The sequence below is a fragment of the Coffea eugenioides genome, chromosome 1, assembly GCF_003713205.1.
Source record: "Coffea eugenioides isolate CCC68of chromosome 1, Ceug_1.0, whole genome shotgun sequence".
In the NCBI taxonomy this organism is placed as follows: domain Eukaryota; kingdom Viridiplantae; phylum Streptophyta; class Magnoliopsida; order Gentianales; family Rubiaceae; genus Coffea; species Coffea eugenioides.
In genome coordinates this window covers 42,436,404-42,460,840 of record NC_040035.1, presented here as the reverse complement: position 1 = coordinate 42,460,840, position 24,437 = coordinate 42,436,404, and the positions used below count along the sequence as shown (strand labels likewise).

The 24,437-nt window shown below is 34.7% G+C and overlaps 3 protein-coding genes across 4 annotated transcripts; 2 read left to right on the top strand and 1 right to left on the bottom strand.

Moving 5' to 3' along the window:
• Positions 1 to 1,878: 1,878 nt before the first annotated feature.
• LOC113763888 (probable 2-carboxy-D-arabinitol-1-phosphatase) lies at positions 1,879 to 6,946 on the top strand. Of its 2 annotated transcripts, none has more exons than XM_027307881.1 (9): positions 1,879 to 2,308; positions 3,241 to 3,346; positions 3,549 to 3,765; positions 3,877 to 3,995; positions 4,331 to 4,429; positions 5,453 to 5,506; positions 5,592 to 5,690; positions 5,769 to 5,876; positions 6,373 to 6,946. In XM_027307881.1, exons 1-9 carry the CDS (start codon positions 1,896 to 1,898, stop codon positions 6,745 to 6,747), a joined length of 1,590 nt encoding a protein of 529 aa, XP_027163682.1. In that variant the 5' UTR covers positions 1,879 to 1,895; the 3' UTR covers positions 6,748 to 6,946. The 2 variants fall into 2 exon arrangements, with proteins under 2 accessions (XP_027163682.1, XP_027163673.1); XM_027307872.1 differs by having other exon boundaries at positions 6,370 to 6,946.
• A 6,977-nt stretch (positions 6,947 to 13,923) lies between these two features.
• On the top strand, positions 13,924 to 15,065 carry LOC113751497. Its single transcript, XM_027295530.1, has one exon. The coding sequence runs from the start codon at positions 14,013 to 14,015 to the stop codon at positions 14,913 to 14,915; it is 903 nt and encodes a 300-aa protein (XP_027151331.1). The 5' UTR covers positions 13,924 to 14,012; the 3' UTR covers positions 14,916 to 15,065.
• Positions 15,066 to 21,190: 6,125 nt separating this feature from the next.
• Positions 21,191 to 23,708, bottom strand: LOC113777416. Its single transcript, XM_027322481.1, has 3 exons — positions 22,763 to 23,708; positions 22,563 to 22,667; positions 21,191 to 21,616 (listed from the first exon to the last, which is right to left on the bottom strand). Exons 1-2 carry the CDS (start codon positions 23,478 to 23,480, stop codon positions 22,564 to 22,566), a joined length of 822 nt encoding a protein of 273 aa, XP_027178282.1. The 5' UTR covers positions 23,481 to 23,708; the 3' UTR covers positions 21,191 to 21,616; position 22,563.
• Between the last annotated feature and the right edge of the window lie 729 nt (positions 23,709 to 24,437).

The following is a 24,437-nucleotide window of genomic DNA, read 5'->3' as shown; positions in this document are numbered from 1 at the left end:
ACTTAATGTGATATATATTCAAATATATCAAATTTAATATTTAATAATTTAATAACTTGACGGATTCATGTTTCACTTTTATCAAACGCATCCTTACTAGTAATGATTAGCGTTTGAATTACTGATAGGTCGTTGGATTCCAAAATATAACAGAATACGAAAAGGGACACCATCCAAAAAGAGCACCCAAAGCCCATTCTCAGCATTTTCACTGGGTAGGAGGCCCAGATCTCAACAGCCTTATAGGAGAATTGGTAATGTATCAACATCTACTTTAGGAGAATCAGAATTAGCAATGTATCAAGAGAAATTAATAAAGAAGCCGCAGGTACAATTCTAGAAAAATAAATATTTTTTATGTTTTAGATAAAATATTATAATTTTATTAAAATTTATACTAATAGTAGAAATGACATCATTGAATATGTACAAATATCCAAAATCTACGAATCTTAAAAATAAATAAAAATTGCACTGTAAAATTTCAAAAATATTTCAATAATAATATCAAACCCTACCTATTGGGGCTATAAGTAGGTAGTATTCTTCATCAAATTAAATACTCAACTACTTTTCCCAACTAACACATTGGGAGGAATGTTACTCCTTCAACTAGTAAGGGCCAAGGAGTACTAACAAAAGCTTATTATCTCTTTCTATTTCCACAATTGGTTAGAAAATACTTGTTCATAATAGGTGTGTGTTGCTTCTTTTTTAAAAAAAAACAATCAATGTTCAATTATTTCAGGTTTCTATATGCCCCCCCAAACCACCTCTCTCAAACACCACCCAAAGAAAGTTTCGAAATACATAAAAGAAAGGACAAAGAAAAAATGTCTCAAAAAACTCTACCAAGAAATGTCCTCTTCTAGTTTCATTTAGTTTGGGAGATTGCTTTCGAAATATTTTTCTTATTTACTCATACTAGACTTAACTTCTAGGTCGCATTCTTTTGGAAATGGAATTAGATATAAATATGAAGACAGCTTGCCGTAATCTTATTTGGAAGTTGTTTGAAAATAATCATGGCAAATTATAACACTTCTTTCCTCCAAATCAATAATTAAATACATTTGTTTGTATTTTATGAAACTTTTTATTCCCTTCTTAGCTTTAATAGTTATATTTTCTACGATTTGAGAATCAATTTTTTAGCTCAAGGACAAACTCGAAAATTTACGAGGAAAACGAGAGAAAGGAGAGGGCTGAATGTGAAATTAAAAATTTCACGGCCACCTAATTAAAGTCCTCACCAGCTTAAATTTGGGAATCAATTTAGTGACTCATAATTAATGTTCCTACCAACTAAGATAGGAGAATCAATTGAGTGGCTAAGAAAAGCTTCTCTAACTTTCATCATTTATAGGTTACTTTTTCTCAATTAGTGTTATTGCTTCTTTGCTTCTTTAAGTTTGTTAAACTTAATAGCATTCTTGATTAATAAAAGAATAAATCTTATATACATTGATAGTGTATACACAATCACTACTTGATTTATGACATGCGTGTAAAAGTTAAATTTCAAATTCAAATTTTACATAGTTATCATTCATCCAACGCTGATAGTGTAGGAAATATTAATCCTAACGAAAAGATATCGTCCGAGACAAATGCACTGGAAAAATGTAAAAACTAAATCTTGTAACTGTATATATGTAAACCTATTTGGCCTGTCCACAATTTCACACGTATATATGATCAAGTAAGAAATCAAAAAGAAAAATAAAAAAACCAAAAAGAAAAAAAATAGAAAAAAGTTGGATTTGCCACGTGGCTTTCAAATGATTGTCCTATGATCCTATCTATGTCTTAAACCTTCCGATCAAATCAACGGAAACCACAGATTATAACTGCAACAACTGTTTTTAGCGCGAAAACAGAAAAAAGAGAGAAAAATGATGTTCTTCGCAGCACCAACCTCAATCCCAATTCCAACACAAACCCATCTCACAATCCATACTGCCCATCAGTTATTCCCCTCAAAGATTCAAAAAAGAACCTTAAAATTCACAATTCGATGTTCTTCCACAAGTTTACAAGAGAAAATTCAAGAAAAGTCATCAGTGAATGAGTTGACGGGAAAGGCAGATTTGTTGAAGAGTAAAAAGGGTGATTTACTTGATTTTCTCCCGCCTATAAAGGTTGCAAAGAGGGTGGTGCTGGTGAGACACGGGCAGAGTAGTTGGAATGCAGAGGGGAGGATTCAGGGCAGCTCTGACTTCTCTGTTTTGACGCAAAAAGGAGAGGCTCAGGCTGAGACTTCTCGCCAGATGCTTATTGATGATTCTTTTGATGTCTGCTTTTCAAGGTTGGTTATTTTTCAGCAATATCATTTTCAGTGTTATGTTTTTCCTAGTTGGGGTTGAAATATGAAAATGAAGTAGTACTAGTTAAGCTCTACGTTTGCTACTATTAGGCAATTAGTTAGAAATGAGTTTTCCTCGTTTTTGGGATTTGTAGAATTAGGAGAACTCCTGGCTTTATTTGCCTTCGCTAAGCCTCTTCAAAGTGTCAAAAATAAGGAAACAATGAAAAGAAAACTAAAGTGTGAAGAGAGAAGTTAGCGCTTGCCCTTTTGGGATTTATTACCATGAAATATGAGTCAGGATAGTGGACATGTACTTGTTTCTCCTAGTTGTCTGGTTTTTTTCCCATTGACATTCAATTTTTGTTTAGTGGACTTAAAGCTTCAATATATTACTGAATAATCATGTGGTACACTTTCAGATTTGCAGTTTTCGAATAGCTTGTTTCTTTTCCTAAATATTGTGCATTAAAACAACTGTTTTCAATTAAAAAAAATTCTCATTAGAGCTTCAATTTTATTGGTGGAATCGAACTGCAACTTGATTTCTCAGAATGAGAAATTCAATCTTGTAGTCACATGCAGAAGAAGACACTACCAATATGACTAGTTATAGTTGAAATTTCAGTATAAGATATGACTATATGTAAGGGGTCCTTTCCACCATGCCCTGAATGGCAGCAGTTAGATGCTTATGAGTGGGGTAGAGATGTCAGATGCACAGTGATGACATAATGATTTTGATACTAATATATTTGATTACATCAGAATCATGCTATGTATGTAGTTAGTTGAGTGTATTCTTTACTATTTTCAGTCAAGGCACTGAAAGACACCAAAGCTTTTTATCTTCAAGATATCTATGCTTTACCGTTTCTTGTTTTGTATCTTGTACTTTCTTTTGTCCATTGACCAAGTTCCTTTATATGTTTCAGTCCACTGATTCGATCAAAGAGGACAGCTGAGATCATATGGAATGTTCGCAATGAGGAGATGATCACTGATGCTGATCTGCGAGAAATTGATCTTTATTCTTTCCAAGTTAGTTTCATTTTCTTTCTAGATGTCAATTTTTCATGAATATTCTTGATGATGTTCCAATAATTGTGGGTTTATGCAGTGCATTGTTTACTCATTGGCCACTGATGCATTGTCTGTACAAGTAAAATTAGCATGTACCAGAAAGGTTTCAACTATTTAAGATATGTCTTATTTCCCATCCCGTATCTGCTTTCTCCTTTAGGGCCTCCTCAAACATGAGGGAAAAGCCAAATATGGATCAGCTTATCGTCAATGGCAAGTTGATGCTCCAAATTTCAATATTGATGGTCATTATCCTGTAAGGGAGCTGTGGGAACGAGCAAGAAGCTGCTGGACAAGAATTTTAACTCATGACAGCAGGTCCATACTTGTTGTTGCTCACAATGCTGTTAATCAGGCACTTGTTGCCACAGCCATTGGTACTCTTAGGTTTTATTCCAGTTATTTGATTAATGTCCATGATGCTCATTTCATGTTGAGGACAATACATATTTTTTTTTCCGTTGTCTTTGTCCCTTTGTCTCAATCAGGACTGGGCACTGAATATTTCAGAGTTTTACTTCAAAGCAATTGTGGGGTTAGTGTCTTGGACTTCACCCCAAAACCTGAAGGTGGATCGCCCAATATTTTTCTTAATCGCTTAAACCAGGTAAAGATCAAATGCATAAAAGAAGATCAAAACCAAGAATGAAACATATATCTGAAAATCAAGGCTGAACTGACAATAACCTTCAGTGAAGAGCACTTTATTTTCTGTGCTGATCTGCCAACTGACTTGTGCTTTTCATGCCATGAATTTTATTTCTTAAACTGCATATTTTGTGCATTAAACATTTCTCTTTCATTCTTAATTTGGTTTTGATTTACTAAAATCCTATTCTATTCTTCCTTTCATTCCCATCTTTAAGCTTTATGTAGACTTTAATATCTGTTTCTTGTAGGTTGGTTTGAGGTTTATCCTGTATTTAAATGTAAATGGTGCAGACCCCCAATTCACCTATAGCTGCTGGCAGTTCTGGAGGCAGGAAAACTGGTATGCGGATCATACTTGTGTGTCATGGAATCTCTCAAAATGATCCTGAGGTATGCAGCAAACTGCCAGGGAGCCAGAAATTGTTTAGTTATCCTCTAGTCATGAAATTTGTGGCCCAAGGCAACAGTATTGGTTCTATTCTTGATCACATCATTAAAATGAAACCTAATCTTGCCATTGAATCAATGAGGCAGTTTTAGTTTATCAGAAACTCATGCATTAAAGTTTGGTAGATAAGCTGTTTAAATCATGAGTCAGTGACCATTAGAATTGTTGAATATTTGGAAGGGGGTGGTATTAAGCTTTCGCCCGCCTTTTCATCTAAAGTTGATCCTGCAGCCCCAAACACACAGAGCTCTCATGGTAATCCTTGCATGTTCTAAAGGCTACCATGTCATCTCCCAACTTGAATACATGCCAAATTATCACATACATGATTGAACATTTGGAGCATATTGCCTAGAAGCTACATTCAACAGTTGACAATGCAAGCATTTCTATTCCACTTGGCTGCTTTTCATGTGCAAAAGCACTCTAGTACTTGATTTAGTGGAATCATCTATTTGTTAATGTTGATGATGCAGCTCTTTCTTGCCATACAGATATAAAAGTTTGTTTGTTTGTGGATATGATGGAAAATGGAATTTTTCATGTGTAGTTTAAGTCGAGTTGCGTTATTGTTTCTTAAAGGTTCTAGTTTATGAATGGAAGAATGCAGAGGCAAGGTGGGGATTGGAGATATTTTCTTCCCTATTACTTCTTTTGCTAAACTTGAGCAGCTTGGATGATCCAAATGCTCAACTGGAACTTTTAAGCACCCATAACCAATGATTCATTAGATAGACTGGCGTCACTTGGATCACTTAACTGTGAGTGTTGATTAATTGTTTTGGTATTGAAATTTCTCTTCCTCTCAATTTGAGTTCTTGAATTAAGATGTCTCCCCCTCAAAGAACTAATTGGTGCACCTTAAAATGTGGCTTAGTAGTTTTGTTGCCCAAATGCGACATCTTTCTGTTATGGTATGTACTCTTCCAGTTAAGAATGTTTCGAACTCGCTACTTAAATTGTAGGATAACTTTCCACACTCTGGGGATGGACCATTGAACATGCTTGGTGTCATACAGGTGAGTAAAATTCTTTGCAGTTTCTTATGTAGTATTTGCTACTTGAGGGTGTATATCTAATTTTCCTTCTCGAGATACAAACCAGGCGCAGAAAACTGCAGAGCTTCTTCTTGACCTGAAGCTGAAAACTATAGTCAGCAGCACTAAGATTGCATCAGCAGAGACAGCTAATACAATCTGTAGAGTATGATCGTCTAAATGTTATGTTGAATACACAAACCTTTTTCCTTTGTTGTATTTGTGTGATTGGATAACCTGACAGGTTCAAGAAGCTGCTGATTGCCTCGGTGCTGACTGTGTTCCACGGTATGTGGAAACAAAGCAGATTCAGGACCTTGATGTTGGACAAATCCTTAAGAAATCAAAGAAGGTAAGGGCATTGCCTTTCGTGCAAAAGTTGGCTAGTGAGCTTTGTTTTGTTATTGAAAGTGATAGTGCATGTAACCTCCTATAGATGTCCAACTTCAGGCACCAAGAACACAAGAATTAGATCAAAGCCAGTCACTTGTAATCCAGTGATGGAAGTTTAAATGAATATTTTCCCTTTTTGTACTTTTAGCAACCAATAAAGCAAATGAAAAAGAAAAATCCCCACAATCTGGATATGAACTTCTAAATTTTGCTCTTTTTCAGCCATCCACGAGGCTTGGCCTTTTTCCATCACGATGTTCATGGATTTCTTGTCTCTTATGTCTTGTCTCAGTTCCTTTCCTCAGTGAATGAACTGATTGTAGCTAGAAGTTCGACTCAATACCTTATGGTGTTAATGAAAAGCATATAAAAACTGCTCATTATTCTCTATTATCCGATCTGGAATGCATTAATCATTTTCACTAAAATATCATTATTCAAATTTTCTTTAGCAGGATGCAGTAGGATCTCGGCCTCTTCAGCCTGGCTGGTTGAATGGATACGAAAGTGAAATTGCAACATCACTATGGGGTCAATCAGCGAAGGCATGGAGATACTTGTTGGATGAACTTTCTAAGGGCTCAGAGCAGGAGAATGTTATGGTTGCAGTAGGCCATCCTGCCCTTCATATCGCAATGTTGGGGCACTGCTTAAACTTGACAGAGGAATGGATGGGGACTTTTCATCTTGATGCCGGCAGCATCAGTGTAGTGGATTTTCCTGATGGGCAGACTGGTAGAGGCATTGTTCGCTGCATAAATTACACTGCTCACTTAGGGAGGTGGTCAATCCCCATCACAAGATCAACCTCAGATGATGAGGAATTCTGATACATCATTCTGAAACTCAATAGATAACAGATTTTTCCAGTCCTATCATTCCAGAACCATAAGTGATAATGTGCAGTTCCTGTATGCAAGACCTGAGAGCACATGGAAGTAATGTAAAGTCCGCATGTATTCTTGTACAAGACATTTTAATACCCTGGAGACGAAAATTAAAAACCATGCCTTGGATTTTACGTTTCAAGTTGCCATTAGGACAACAGTTTAGATAAAGTCTTGAGGAATGCAGTGGATTAAGATTTGGCAAGTCTCCAGAAGATCATGACATCCGACAGTGGCCATAAACTCAGTAAACAAGAGAAAATTATGCAAGGCTGCTAATGGTTTGCCTTGACATGTTTGATGTAACAATGACCATAATTAAGGGAGTATTATCATGACTAAGACATTGGAGCCTAAAGCTACGTGGCGTAATCAACTAGGCAAACTGAAAATCAACCTTTTAAACTCAAGAAAAGATAAGAGTTCAGATGTTATAAGATCCGATAGTGCAGTATTACCTGCATGTATTGACTTTTGGATCACTTACACACAGACCATCTGCCATTTAAACAATTTAGCCATAATTTTTGTAGGGTTTTAGCAGCTAGTTTCCATATCCATGAGTTGGATTAAAAAAAAATGTTGATTAGTGCCTGTCAATGAATAGGAACGTTTAGGAGTTTAATTACAGAAAGCAACGTTAATTTTTGACGATGTGAAATTAATTAAATGGGCTCAAACAATTTCGTTTAAGTCTGGTTTACTAGCTAAATTGGTGCAAAAAATTGCTTAAAAAAATGGTGCAGAAAATAACAATTCTTTTTTGGTTTAACTCCTAGTAATAGTGACTGGTAATGCCATTTGCAGGACGCATAGTATTTTTGGAGCTTACAATTTCAATGATCTTTTAAATCAAATCAAGTGAGTCGAAAGATAGTTCTTTAAAACCAAAAGCAAGGAGCACCTCGCTGAAACAGTAGCAAGTCAATTGTATTTAACCCTTCATTTTTCGATTTCATATTCTTATGCCCAAAGAATAAATAAGATTTCAAAAGTCTTCAAAGACGATAAACAATTCTTGGTGTTGTCCAAAGGGCATCAAATTCTGGTTTAAACTTCACATAAGTTGTTGAATAGATTCAGATACTCGAGTCTGGTGTTATTTTGCACGTAAAATGTTAAATTGTTTGTCTTAAAATTTAATGTCACGTTAACATATACATAATTTAGGAGGTGGATGATCATGTCAAGGTTTTATAGTTCGTATATTTATGCCCTCTGGCTACAAAATACCGAAGCAAGAAAAGAAAAAAAAAAGGAAGAAAAGAAAAGTTATTTACATAATGGTTCCATGTAGCTAGTAAAACATGAGCAACATTAATCATAAGAAGTACGGGACTTTGACCTAAAAAAGTTGAAAAACATGAAAAACAGAAAGATAAGGGTGGACCGATGGGATGGGACTGGCTCTCAAGGCAAATGCAGAAGTTGACATTTGACAGATGAAGAAAGCATGCAATGTCTAACAGTAGAATTTCAAGCATGCGTTGATGCTGCCATGTCTTTAGTAGTGAAGGACCACTTCTGATTATCAGTAGTTGGCTTAAGAGTTCGTTTGGATTGCTAATTTTTTTAGAGTTTTTATAAAAAAAAAATACTATAATGATTCGATATGTATGAGATAAAAAAGTGATTCAGAAATATGTTCACAGAAAATATAAAAATTTTTAAGGAAAAGATGATAACTCAAAGTAGATTTTTTTTTTCAAAAAATGTTGTTGGCTTAGATGTCTCATGCCAAATGGCAGATCATACATTTCTTCTTTGCAAGGAATAAATAGGAAGAAATTTTTAAAAAAAAAAGAGAAAAACTTATCTGGTGATTAACCAAAATTTTGTTGTCAATTACCACAGAAATAAAAGAAAAACATTGAAATCTAAAGAGAATTACTTACTTGTAATTGAGGATCATCTCATATGTTATCATCTTTCTCAGGTACCAACCCTTTGGCTCTGGTCCAATTCCTAACCTACTAGGCTCCCATTAAAGATATTTAATCTACAGAAATTAATAATAAGTATTAATCCCACGGACGTTTTATAGTGAGCTGAATATTCCCATTCTGCTGGATTTGCTGAACTATGCAAATATTCCCACGCTCGTTGACTCAAAAAAAAGTAAATGATTCTTCGTGGATTTTGTGAACATATATAATTTGATCCTTCAGCTGGTCACATATTCTATGATGTTCTTGTGTTTCAAAACAATTAACTAAGAAAATGGTTCTGAAGAGGATCGAAATCATAACTGTTTCCAGAAAAGATCTAACTTAAAAGCTCTAGTACCATTCATAAGTTTGTCAATGTACATATTATTGCCAGGCCAAAATGTCAATTGAAGAAGCACTAAAAATAAAAATTAATCCTACTGGATACATCTGTAGTTCAATAAATAAGGGAGCAGATGGACGAAGTCGATGTTTAGAGGACTGGAGCAAATTAATTTTGGCCGAAAATAAAGGATCAAAGGTATTTGCAAGTAGCTTTCACAATCAAGCAGAAAGACAGGAAAGCCAGTGGCAGACAGTTTCCAAGAAGCAAGGGAGCTAATGAAGCATCAAGGTTTGCTGTATTGTTGAGGGCTTCTGACTTTGCAAATTCATTAATTAACACCAACACTCAAATTGTAACTGTTACGTAGGGATTAGCTTGTGTGTGTGTTTACACTTTACACACACAGCAAATTTCATTAAAAAAATAGCTGAAATTGTCTAGTATAATTCGATAATCATCACTGCACTAATAACAGGTTAAATATGTATTAGAAATTACAGAACGTACGCAATGGATCTAAAAAATATAAGAAATTTCAAAATTATCTTCCAACTGTTGGATAGGAATTAGCTTGTATTTTTACAAGCTAATTCCTAGACATTATATTTAGACGATGTACTATTTGTAATTGCTTGCCACTTTTCCCCCCCTCCTCCTTTTCCCATCAGAAAGATTGAAACAACGTGATTAGGTTATTAGTTAGCAGGTCAGAAGACAATGACAAGAATTGTCAGTGAGATAAAGTATGATTGGAAGTTTGGAATTAGTTGACATTTTCTCAAACATATGTGAACACTCTGACAACTACCTATAATTAACGTGAATCTTGTCTTTTTCATACTCATATAAACACAAGTTATGCTACTATTATTTTCTTAATTAATCATTAATTTGCTCCATGTTTTCTTAATTGGTATAAAGTTGAGTAGAAAAAGTAACTAAGACAGCTTAACAGCAATGTCTCTTTTCCTCCTTCACTTGAACAACCTGATTTCCAGCAGTTTTCCATCATTTCTAATCAGAAAAAGGCCAAAACAATCTATATATATATATTACCACCTCAATGATCTATCTATGATACAACATATCCATAGAGCTAACTCGTGTGCTTTTCCTCATTAGATACATTCATTTCATTGGCCTCAAAAGTTAATGCAAGAGCCAAGTGAATCATTTGCATTTGCAACCTTCTATGCAGTAAAAAAAAAAAGAGATTAATTGTCACTCAACATGATCAATAAACACATGTAACACGAGTCTGTCTGCTAGAACCTGATAAATACTTTCTAGCTTTCTTCCTTAATTTTTTTGCAAAGTAGTAGTAACTTCAATGAGAAGATTGATTAGCATGCATGCAGTACCTTGGACTGAGCAAGAACTTCTCGATATCCTCTAACGGGCCAACACAGAAGAATTTTTCCTGACCAGAAATTTGATTCTTTACTTTAGTCTCTTCAAGCTTCAATTTTAGGTGCTTGGCGGCTGACTTTTGAACGTGTGACATATGATAAACTTAAAGACCTAATAGGGCTAAACGAATAATCCATGCTCTCCACCAAGAATAGGGCATAAAATTCCAGTAGTCAAGAATTTCAGTTATATGTCGCCCTATTCGAAATCCAAGTAAATAAATTAGGTATAATGATTTTGTTGAGTTTTGGGTCTTGAGATGGCTGTCCAAATCTTTCACTGTGGAATAAGATGTCAACATAATCTTGGTGCGTCTTTAACTAACGTGCGAAGAAGAATCAGATGAAAATTAATCTTGGTGCGTCTTTAATTAACTTAATCATTGCAATTACTATACTTTTAAACTTGACCGGTACTACGTTCACTCCTAATTGGTCAAAATTCAATGGCAGATAGAAGATTTTTTTTTTCTTCTTTTTCTCTCTCTCTTTTTTTAAGTGGAAGACCTTGAATTCATAATATGATACTTATAATCCCTCTCATCTTATCATCCAACCCTTCCCCGATACATGAAGTTAAAAATTGAGACTATCGAAATTATTTTTTGTCCTTAATTTTTTGTTTTTTGGAGAGGAGGGTTTGAGGGAGTGTGGGAGGATGGAGTACGAGTTGGATGTTTGACCTTGTTATGCTTATATTTTATCACGATTTCCATTTTCTTAAAAGATTTTGGCAATTCCCATGCTAGTACTTTGTCTCCATTCGCCAAGTATTTGTAAATTAATTCTTACCTCTACCACAGTCTTAGAAAAATAAATATCCTAAAGATTATAACCGTGTGATAAACTAATCTTGCAAAAATCTACATATGGATCACCAACATAATTAAGGGTAGTTTATTCAGTTGGTGGAGTAAGTTTAGGATCATGTTCCCATTGAATTGTGAGTTGGCTCAACAAACCAAATGGCCTTTGAAGTTAGGCAAAATTCTAACTAAACTCAAGCAATGTTTGGCTATCATATTTTAGCATATTCTAAGCTGAAATTAATTTAGAAGTAAAATATCATAAAAAATTTCGGATCACTATATATATATATATATAGATATATTACGGCTAACTGAGTGATGAAGCAACATAAAACAAGAAATCATGGAGCATGATAGAAAAATAAAAATAAAATTGAAAAGATAAGCTCCATCTGGGACCCTGTCTACTCGTAAGTCCTACCAACACAACATTCATGGCAACCAGAAATTAAAGCCAGATTGATGCAGCGGAACAAAGAAGTTTCAACAACTTGTTCCTTTAACCGGATTTGGTTTCTTTGGCATCTCAAGTAGTTTTGTACATTGTACTAATTTGCCATAATGAGGAGACATGACCATGGAACTGACCATTTGGGGTCCATACCCCAAAAGCACTGCCTCTGATCATATGAACCCTTCGACCAAAAAAAAAAAGATCATCTGAACCCACCATCACAAGTAATAATGCTGGAAAGAATTGAGTTCTTATATGGCTCTGTTGTGGATTCTCCTTTTCCCATTTATGACACTTGGAGAAACCCTTCGTAATCTTTTTTTTTGGTGGAAAGGGAGGCATCATTAAGATGTAATCATCTCTGGCACTTTCACAAAGATGATCTTAAAAATGCATGCATATATCCAGAGTTTAGAGCAATGTGGATTGGGTGTTTCTTCCTTTTTCTCTTTTGATTCATACTTTTCAGCTTTCTTGGAGCTTTTGATTTGCCTAGCTTCGACTTTTTCAAAACTCCATGCAACTTTAAACCTTATCATATTACCCCTTCCTTTCTAATCATTTAAGTACATTATGAAGATACCTTTCAGCTTTTCTTTCTTTAATATTTTTGTTCCCTATTTCAGCACTGGTTGTTAATACATACCAGTGCTGTAGTGCATGCTTTTCGAAAATTTACAAATTCTAGCGAAACTTGAGTTACAGCACTTTTTATTGTTTCAATGATAAAAAAAGATTTAAGTAATGGGAATTGAATTTCATCTTTGGACAAACAACCACTGCTAAACACTACTTAATGCTCCAATGTAAAACTTTACAGCCCAGAATCAATTTTCATGTTCTAGCCTTCGAGGCGACTTAATAACTGAGAGCGAGAAGAAGAGGATCATGAATTTGTGTAATTATGAAGAGTAAGGTTATGGCCCAAATCTCTGTGGAATTCCACTTTGAATTTTGTTAAGCAAATTGTGCTAGACGATTTTTAGCGATTTCAATAATAAAATCTTTGATTTTTCTTATATAAGAAAAAAGAGTTAATGACCCAAATCGAATCACATCAAATAAATTCAATCTAAGTTGTTCGTTTCAAATTGTAAATTATGTTTTTTATTCAGAAAATGGATGATAGATTGGTGCCACATCAGGACAGAAAGAGGCCAAGGGATTGACAGCCTAAGGGAGTCCAAGGAAGGGACCAATGGAATAATACCATACCTTAATCTGTCATAGGGTTTCAATTCATAATGAGATTGAACATTCCTACTTTCAAAAAAAGAAAAAAAAAACATTCCTACTTTCGACTGTCATTTAATATTAATTCCTAATGCTTAAAAAAAGTGTTAGAAAAACATCAGGGAATCCATCAATTGACAAAAATTATTCATTACTGTTATTATTGCTAATATAAAGAAGCTGGGATCAAAGGGATTGCCAAGAATCCCTCAAAAAAAAAAAAAAAAAAGAAAATAGAGGGATTGCCAAGAAAGTAGAAACTCACGTTATTCCTTTGCTTTTAATCATAGAAGTGTTGGAAGTAGGAGTTGGTGGGTCAACAGACCGGTTTAAATTCGTGGGGTCAGTAATTCCTCAATCGAAATGATCCCAAAGCCCATAACCTTTCCCTACCAATATGAATCAGCAATTAGTTCCTTTATTTGACTGTTACACTTGGTTTACCAATTCACGCCTCTGTCCTAACAAGCCGTTTTTTCCACAAATCACAGCACCAAGAATTAGCTCAAACCCCATCAAATTTCATACTATGTTAGCAGTTTATGCTCAATTGTGAGCCCCAAATAACAAGATGGTAAAATGATTCTTGTTCTTGGTCCACCTTTATCCTTTGTTAGTTAATAAGTCTGTGTATGTGCGTGTGTGTTTATTCCTTAAATTTTCTTGTTAAGTTTTTGCGTATGTCACATGAACTGGCAAGAAACAGTAAAAAAATGGAAAGTTCAAGAGTTTCTGTCTCAATGTTCTGCTCTTTCGGTCTTTCCTTATTTGTTAGATGCAATTTTTAAGGTGACCGAATCATATTTAATACACATAAATATGGGCCTGTCAGGAAGCTGGATTTCTTTGCCCTTTCCTCTCCTCTCCTCTCCTCTCATTGAACTTCCTCTCAGGTTTCCTCTTTCGAATAATTCTTGAGAAACCCTTTTGTCTTTGGACATCAATTCAATCCTCTTCTTTCTTCTCAGTACCATAAGATTTTCCTCGCTGAAGCAAGAAAATCTGACCTTTTTTTTTCTGTTTATTACAATGAGAGACTTTGCCTCTTGTTTCAGTGAATATGCTGTACAAGTTTCTGATAGCGCTTCTTGTTCTAGTTATGCAAATACTTCTTGCATCTCTCAAAATTTGATCCCTTCAGTCCAGAATGCGGTGACTTGTTTATACAAAACCATTCTTTCTAATCAGAATCAATTAGTCATCAGAGTTGCATGGTCAAAGAACTCTGCTTCTCAAGGCCTGAGCATACACTTTGGTGATGATCCATCCAATTCTTTCAAGCTCAATACGAATTCTCGGTTGTTCAGGAAGAAGAAAGGCAGTAAATGTTGTGAATTCAATGATTACAAAGTTGAAGTCTTTTGGGATCTCTCTGCAGCCAGGTACAATACAGGCCCTGAACCGATTGATGGATATTATGTTCTGGTCACGGTTGATTCACAACTTTGCTTAATTCTTGGTGATATGGCTGAAGAAGCATCTTCGAAAAAGCTGAAAAGCGCCACCCCGGTTGCTAAATCTTCGCTAGTTTCAAGGCAAGAGCACTTCTCCGGCAATACCCTGTATTCAACCAAGGCTCAATTTTGTGATACAGGCACTTGTCATGATATTCTGATAAGGTGCAGTGGTGAAAATGAAGGGTTAAAGCATCCAGTTTTATCAGTTTGCATTGATAAAAAGATGGTAACTCGAGTTAAGAGGCTGCAGTGGAATTTCAGAGGAAATCAGACCATATTTCTTGATGGTTTATTGGTTGATCTCATGTGGGATGTTCATGACTGGTTCTTCAATCCGGCTTCCGGATATGCTGTTTTCATGTTCAGAACAAGAAGTGGGATGGATAGTAGATTGTGGTTGGAGGAAAAACTTGTGCAGAAGGATCAAGATAAAGTTGATTTCTCATTGTTGATCTATGCTTGTAGGTGCCCATAACACGTGGTATTCCTGATTTTCTCCCTTTTCTGTTTTTATATTTTTTTTCCTTTCCTTTTTTTTTTTTACTCGTGAAGGGAGTAGAAATCTCATTCTTTGGATCTTGGTAAACTTACAATTACTTGATGATAAGTGAAGAATCTTGTTGAATGATCACGCTTTCTACTTGTAAATTGCTAGATGCAGTAATATACCAATATTTCAGATCATTGATTTTGACATCCCATTGTTTTATTTTATTTTATTTTTTGCTTCTGTTACATTAATACTAGATTCAAGGAATGATTACTGCTGCAGAAAAGGAAATAATACATAAAAAGAAAAAATGCAGATGAAAATTAGGTTTTGAAGGTTACAGATTCCATGAATATGTGATTTCTTGGTGTTTTTCTGGGGGTTTTGAGTTTGATACATTTGTATGCAAGATCAGTGTGCCCTGGGACATGTAGGTATAAAGCTTCAAGGAAGCAAAAAGTTTAGAGAAAAGCTATAACTGATTAGTTTAAAAGCAGCATGAAGCACATTTTTTGAGTAATGACTTTAACTTCTTCTTACTTTTCACACAAGAACAATACCAAGACAAAATATGCTCTCTCTTTCACTGTGACTATATAAAGAAGACTAGTACTAGTATCATTTCCTCTTGCTAGTCTGAAAATGTTTCATTTTCCTTTTGAAAACAAGGCAATCAAATTGTTGCAAACTAAATGATTGACATGGGTATGCAATGCAACAATGAGATGGATGACACATAAACCCCATCTTCTTGTTCTTTTTCTTTTAGTAGAATGGAATGTGACCATCCTCAATTTCTTTGCATGCACTTAACAAATGCCTAGTTGTCATGATTCATGACAATCCCAATCCATGGACCACAATCTTGGGGACCCTTTTTGCCTTGTTTCTTATAAGCAGCTATTCTAAAGCTTGAATCAGAAACCCATGGTGCAGTTTGGAGGCATTTATTGGGCACATCAACTTATCTTTGTACTTTCTCAATTGCAATATGTGTATATATGTTTTGTCATTTCTCCTGGCACTTCACTCACGTTATGACAAACAATTCATATTGTTTGGGATTTTATTTGATTTTAATATGTTTAGCGTCAAAAAAATATTTTAATTTTTTTTGAATTGTACTTGTAAAACGTTTATGTGCAATGGTACTTCATACATAAACTACTTTTTTTTATTTATTAAAATATCCAAAAACTCCTTGTAGTTTACTAAATGTTCAATTTAACTCCCTCTAGTTTGAAAACCTACACTATAACTCCATGTGGTTTCAATTAAATTGAAATTGGACAGAAAGCATCTAATTTAACGGTTATACGTGAAATGTCAATATTGCCCTTATATAAATGAATTCCCTATGGTTTGTTGAATGTTCTATTTAACTCCCTCTGGTTTGAAAAATTACATTATGACTCCCTACGATTTCGATTAAATTGAAAATTGAATGGAAAGCATCTCACGTATAGGAGGGGCAATATTGATATTTTACACACAACCATTAGATTTGATACTTTCTGTCCAATTTTCAATTTAGTCAAAATTATAGGGAGTTATAGTGTAGGTTTTCAAATCAGAGGGAGTTAAATTGAATATTTGTCAAATCACAGGAAATTTTTTGGTATTTTATCCTTTTTTTTTTTTTTCAACCGGCAACTCCTATTCCTACTCTAACTTATGTTAGGAGACGGCCCAACTGGAACAAGAGGACACCCAAATGATGATCAAAATGTCTGAATTGTACTCCACAAACTGTCTCCTGGCTAAAGTGGATTTGGTCTGACATTTCTGTGCTTCTTGAACAAATGATTGCACGATGTACAACCCTGTAAAAAGGTATACGGTACGTTGTTGTTACAATTGGATTGTTCCGGTGCCGTTATGGCAAGAACGCAGAAGCCAGATGGTGCCTTGGAGCATCAGCTAAGATGAGTTCTGGTCCAGGATTAGCAGCAGAAGCTATTGAAGTTTGCAAGAATGGTGGGTCGATGTCCCTTTCCTGAACAATAAAACTGCACTAATTTTAGGGGACGAAGGAGAAAGGCCATCTAAGCCAAGTTAAGGACGCTATCCCAGCACAAATTTGTTGCTCCATATTCTAGTTTGATCACTGAATGGAAAAGGACGCTGCTGTTTGCTCAGTTATTTTTTTTTTTTACCCTAACAAATTATACTGATTATTTTTTACTTCAAAATTTATGAATGAAATTGTCTTTACTTGACCTATCATTACCTCACATGGCGTCTACTCTTTACTGCTTGAGCTGGTCAATATTGTGATGTATTAAATTGAGGTATTGATGATGCATGTGGCACATACTTGCACGCATTAAAAACCATCTTGTAATCATTATTATTAGTTTATTGTAGCTTTTCTTTCTTCCCCACTCCACTCCACGCGTGGAGATCGGAGCGCCATGAATTCTTTGGACCTTAGCACGCCTTTAAGAACTTCTCGACTTAGAGCAACTGCACCAGACAATTGACGTTCCAGTCGACTCCAATGAAAATCAAACGAGATTAACTAGATTTAAGATTTTATTTTAAAAGTTTAAATCCGACGCATTAGATCCGATGAACACCCCAAATCTAGTCGAGTTTATTTGGTTTTTGGTTCGATACGAGACATCAATTATATCCCGATTCAACGATGCATCTGTTGTGGTTCGTAACATTGAATTCTTATGACCTATTTTAGATTATCATCGTTGAAGGAAGGTTACAATCTTGCCCTGGTCAAAGTTATTGTTCAAGTGAAAAAATGTCTAAGAGCGACTTAATTCTTTAAATTCTTAGATTAGAAGTTTTAATTCGCATAAAAGACTAAGAACTGAGAGTCTCGAGTCTTCAACTACTCGGGTCAAATGAAGTGCTCTTTTTAGCAGCTGCCGAGCACAAATTCAGGTCAGATGTTTGGTAGTCTTGATGCACCAGTTGAATTCCGAAGACTTCAGTTAAAATTTTATCGCAAGAACCTCTAAATCACTGCATGGGTTTAGCTCATAAATTTTAAGAAAAAGAAAATTGTATATAGCGTAATTTTTTCAATGATTCCTAAGGAGGAATTCCTTAAATCATAGCAACTTGGGTAACCTTGAATTCTCTCGAAGGAACTCCCATTGACCACGAGTGGCGGCCGGTGAAGTTATATATCCAACATTGAAAATGGAGTCCGCGATGGAAATGAATCAATGGCCAAGAAAGTCATTGGACTGCCAAAGCATTTTTATTAGCACAAGTCTCTATTGTTGATAGGGGATCCGAAATTGCTATTCGAAAGTGTGCATTGAGTAAATCTCACCCGTACAATAACCCGTCAATCACGCGAAAAGGTAAGACGCACTAAACAAATCTTGTGAGACGGATGGATGTTCCAGAAAATATCTTTCTCATATTCGTAATGAAAAACAGAAGTTGTCAAAGTTTTCAATGGCTGTACTTTGAACTTTGAAGTAACAATATGATAATCGTTAATGGAATATTAGTCCAATCTTGATTGTCAATAAAGAGAAAATTCATGATTAGTTTAAACATCTAGAAAGTAAGAATGTCATCCCGCGTTAAACTAACTGTTTAACGGTTAAGGTTGAGATCCAAGAAATCAGAACTTTTGGATCAAATCTTAATAATTAAAAAAAAAAAAGAAAAAAGAAAAAGAGAAAGCAAGCACTTAAATTACATGCTTCTTATTCGAGATGTTAGTTATGAGTTATGGCTTGTGACTTGTTTCTTCAATTTCAACTTTTCTTTTTTGTTTCTCTTTTTTTCTTGTGGGAGAGGATAAATGCATCCAGGCATACACACATTTATTGGTTCAAATAGGCTGCCAACTCTCTTTCGGGGGAAAAAAAAATAGGCTACCAACTTTGAACCTAAATCCTAAACCAGAAAGACGGTCATGGTACATAGTATAGTACCCACCATATGCAACCAATCCCAAAAAAAAATCTCTTGCATTTTTCGGCAATGAATCCAATTATCCAGCAGTCCACCCAAACAATTTGTCTCAATCACAATTAATATTGTAAACCACCAAATAGCAATTCTCATTATGGTTGGTCTAAAACTCTAAATAGCCCAGAACTGCAAAACGGGTCTGCATCCTTAATTCGAGCTCAAATTTGCTGGCACTTGACATAGTTACCATCAAGAAGGTTGCATCCCAGCTATGAAAGTTTGCATTAAGTTTACATAAACCAATGAAAGTTCATCAGGAGAATATATGAACGATTTGACATGATATTCATGGCTAATTCAAAATTCATGGGTCTGACAAAGTTGAATATGGCAGACTTTTATTTGGTAGTATTGAACAAAGCTTTTAATAAATCAAATTATTCGTGAACATGTTCATGTTTGGTTCGTTAAAGTTCGAACGCTTATTAAATGAATCGAATTCCAACACAATATTAGTCTCGTTTAATAATCGAATCGAATACGAATCTGTTCGCGAACTATTTGAATGCTCATGAACACATATATAATTATAAAAATAAATAAATACAAATATAAATATATTTAATATTATTAAATATATTTAATATTTTACTCAAAAAAAGTGATCATACATAAAATTAGTATTATTTATTTTTTAAGACAAAGAAATACAATTAAAGTTATTCTAAATAATGCATAACTATATTTTTTAATAATATAACTATATCATTGGTTGGATAGTTTGACTAGACGAATTGTTGTCAAACCTGGACTTTAAGTTCAAACACAAGTTCCACTAATAGTTAAAACGCTATTAATTTTTTTTAAGGACAATTCTTAATTCTTGTTACTAAGGTTTATTTATTTATTTTTTTGGTGTGGAGAAGTTAGGACTGTAGTTAGTAAAATAGGCTAGAGTGCAATGCAAAAATACTATTGTTGTACACATATTATACAAGTTTTTTCTCAAAAGATTGATTAAAAGTTTGTCTAAAAAATACAAGTTCAATAAATTACGCTCTAAGAATACATATGTAAATAATAAAAATATGTTTAAAATTTATGAAACTCCAAATGAAAGTTCATTTACTATGATTTTCAGACGTTGTGCTATATTAGCATCAGTTTGACTCATATTCTTATACATGAGATATAAGACTAGTTATAATTTCACATCAAATTGTTGATATTATATGAATCTATATGAAAAAGGCCAATAAGAGTCTCTTTTTTTTCATAACACTTAAAAAATATATTTATCTTAATAGAAATTTTAAATTTTATTCTAAATTGAAGCACAATTGTGAAATTTAATAAGGAAAAAGTTTATTACGTGTTTTATGCATTTTCCATCAGAAAGTACAAATGTTATTTAGGGTGCTTGAAAATTGTATGCAATATCAAAATTTTTTGGAATTATGCTTAGATTTAATAAACGAGTATAATAGGAGTTTCTACAAACTATGATTTGGGTAAACAGGTCAAGGAATTTCCTTATTGCTACGCCCAGCATGGGTTCTGGCCCAATTCAACTGGATGAAGAGTATTCGCATGCACAATACAAGGTGTTTCCAACACCCATCATCATAAGTTCATAACCTATGTTAGATCCAAAATGGAGTTATCGTCGAACCCCATCACCTCAAGCCCATCCATCCCCCGTTAGATTCGATATTTTAGCATAGCAAAGTAGTAATTTCCAACTCTTGAAAAAGGGTAAATCTTTTCCGTATTTACTAGTCGTATATATTAACGAATCTAAATCGTAGTATATAAAATTTGAGTAGAATGAACTTTCACGAAAAGCAAAATGAAAAAGTTAAAGCGGGGTGGGGGGACAATTTTTATTTGTTGGATTTGTAGAAAAAATAGTACTGTTTTTATTTTTTAAAATTCTGCACGGATCCAAAAAGGTCTTGGCTACCACTGTCTGGCTCTTCTTCCTTTTTTTCTTTTTCCAAAAAAAAAAAAGACAAAATCATAATTTTCCATTTCAAATTGCACATAATTCAGTACAAGTCGTCTAAGTTAACACTAACTTGTCGATGAGCAATTTGTACATGTTGCCTTGCTACTTTAACAAAAGAAAAAAGTCGATAGAAATCGACGTATTTGACACTTTATTGTCTATTAAGACCACCTCAATTTATGAGGGGAGCGTCCAAACCATTTCTTGTCTACTTATAAATAGGCTTCGGATACTAGTAAACAATAGCGTGTTTTGTTTCTTGATTATTTTCAGTTCCAAACTTCATTCACTTTCTAATCCTTTTCTTGGTATTTTGTTGCTTTGGTAGTCATGATATATATATATATGTATACACTCTTTCTGCAATTTTTCTTCAGTGAAACAAAATTAAGTACAAGCACTTCCAGTTTTCCTTGCCCTCTCATACTACCATATATTTTATAGTACACAACATTATTCACAAGCAAATTGCACCAGGAAATTGTTGTTCTCTTCAAACAGAAAGCTGAAGATCCTTTTAGTTGGTGCTGAAATCACTTGATTTCTAGAGTACGGAATTCCATGATCTCAGCAATCCACTTTCTGCTCATAACCATTCTGACTACACTCAGTTTTACATTCTTTCTTTTTCTGTAATATAATGTATTTTCTAGGCCACCTGAGGCTGATGCAGGAGGAGGATACAAGTCTCCTGAAGAAGACATTGAATCAGGAGCAGTGCTCAAGCCCTTGGATGAAGAACCACCTGAGAGCTTCCGCAATCAAGGCTGTATAATGACCAATTCTGTCGGTATCAAGAAGTCAGAAACTATGGATAGTGCTGTATAATCAAGAAATTACATGGCTCATACTATGCGATTGCAACAAAAACTTGCAGCAGTGATGGAGTAACATGTCCCAACTCACAAATAGAAACCATCCGCAAGTTATTAACTATTCCTGGCCCATATTCAGATTAGAATCGACTCAAGTAAGAAGCTGAAGTTACAATTAAGTTGAATAATTAATTTTTTAGAACTACGGACCTCTCATGCAAACATGCTCTCTTTCTGAATTACTTTGTCAAAGGAGAATTACATATAGAAAATTTGGGAGCAGATCAACTCACGGTTTTACACTTGGTGGTTCTTCAATCCTCAGTAGTTAGTATTTGAGACGTTAGATATTTACATTTACTCATGCCATGTTTTTATGGTAGATTGTTCCACTTGAGAATTTGTAAAAAAGGTATCCAATGCTCTTGAATCCTGTATTATTTTGACAATGGAACAACGGTTACAGTATGGATTGTACATATCCATATGGGTGACTTAAAAGTACCATGTAGCTGACTACAGAAGGAATCCATCAGTCGAGAGCATAGTGATATAACTTGGGATGCATGCACATGGAGAAGGAATAAAGTTCTGAGCAGAGGCGACAAAGGGGAATTATAGAGTTCTGAACAGGGTGGACAGAAGGGTGGAAAGTTGAAAATCAGGGTTGTTAATAATTGAGGCTGCAATTGCCCAAACCAATTCAATCCCTCCAAAATATTATTTTGTAGCCCAGATTAATCTTATTTTTTTATGAAAAAACAACAATTCAATGAAATGGCCTTGTGTTTGTGATAAATATCCCGTCAAACAACCTGTGTGGGAAATGTTGCAGCGATTATGAAAATAGCCAATAAAAGAAGAATTTAAACACACATTATAAGCAGAAGAGGTTCATGTTTCATAGAATGCTACCTCAAGGACTGTTGAAGAGGTCCATCATTATAACGAAGCAAACAAATGAGAAGAGCACACTGCCAAAAGGGTTCAAGACTACACCAAGTGAAACCACCTTATCCTCTGCAGCACCACCACAGGAAAACAATCGAACAATGCAATAAGATTAAGAATTGAAGGGAAAAATTGAAAATTGTCAAGGAAAGGATGCTGCGTACTGCATTCTCTGGCGTGGCAGATACATCTTAATCCAACTCCACAATTTCCATCTGGCTTTTTGCACTCGTCACATGGGTTAGGGACATGAATATCAAAAGAAATTCTTGTCCCCAATTCAAATCCATAGCTATTGTCATCCACTGATGCATTTCTATACATTCTTCTGTAATGTGTGCAGTTCATTTGTTTGGGATGAAAGCCCCCATCCAGTTTCCTTACGTCCTGAACCACAAAACAAGAAGAGATCCCTTTTCTAAGCTCTTGTTGGTGAAGTTTTGAACAAGAACCTCCCAAGGCAGGTAAACTAGTGCAATTGCTCATATATGGAGATGCTGAGTTCTTTTGGCTTAAGCAGTTGTAAAGAACTAAGGAGTTAGGCTGAGGGGGATGAGGGAATCCTGCTGATAGACTTGTAGGAGATATGAAGTGAGAGGCGGAAGAACAAGAACTGTGTGAAATGGTCAGCAGTTTAGTCTCATAATCAATTGAAGAAACCTGGAAAAGACCTAGTGAAGTTCTGAAGTACAATTTCTGAGCTTTGCAAAGAAGCATGTGATTTAAAGGGGACAAATATGTGGAATTATGAAGAAAGAAAGGACTTTGGATCCTTATCTTTCCACAATTGCTGATTGTTGTTTCTTGAGATACGGAAGTGGGAAAGGAAATTTTGAGTAAAAGGAGGGCTTGAAGAAGATGGACTTTCTTCAAAATCTGCATTTCCTTTCTGATATTGGCTTGGAATTCCGGCTTCAACTCTGGAGAAACGTTAGAAAGAGCACCGCTGTTTTGATAAGATGAAGAAAGCTAAAAAGATTAAAAGGAGGTTACAGAACAAAGAATCCACTTTTCAACTTTTGATCAAAGCTTATGCTCTGCCTACACTTTGTTATTATCTTTTGCTAGATTCCGCAACAAGAACCTTTTTATATAGCGAGGATAGAAACAAAGAAGAAAAGGAAAGGATACATAATCATTCTTATCCGAACATACTTATTTGATCAATTTTTTGCTCTGCCTATAATTTATTACTACCTTTTGCTATATTTATTTAGCAAGGATAGAAACAAAGAACAAAAGGAAAGGATACATAATCATTCTTATCCGAATATCCTTTCTTTTTCTGGTTTTTTGGCATGTGAACTCTTTAAATCCTGCAAACATTCCTTTTTCCACAGAGACCACTTAACCATTATCTGTGTTGCATTATCTTGTTGGAAAAAAACCTTTCCTATGATTTTGACAGCAATTTAGATATAGCATGTGTTAGTTACACCACAGCCTTCTTTAATTTGAGATTTTGTAATCCACCGTCTTACTAGATTTGTTATTAGACGAATGTCCCTTTAGATAAAGGCCTTGTCTAGATAATATAATTCAATTTCAGCCCAACAAGCAGAGCTTTAGGGGCTTCATAACCTGCATTATTAGTTGCTGAGGCAGGTCTTAAAGTGGCAGACAGATTTCATTAACTGGGACCTTCTGAAAAGGTATATATTTGGGGGGCACATAGTCAAATCTTTCTGCAGTGCTGTATTATACCATTATTAGTCATAATAGTGTATTAGTCATGATATTATATAGGCGGGGCACAAAGTCAAATATTTCTGCAGTTCTTTATTATACCATTATTAGTCATAATAGTAGTAGTATTAGTGTTACCATATTGGAAAATTA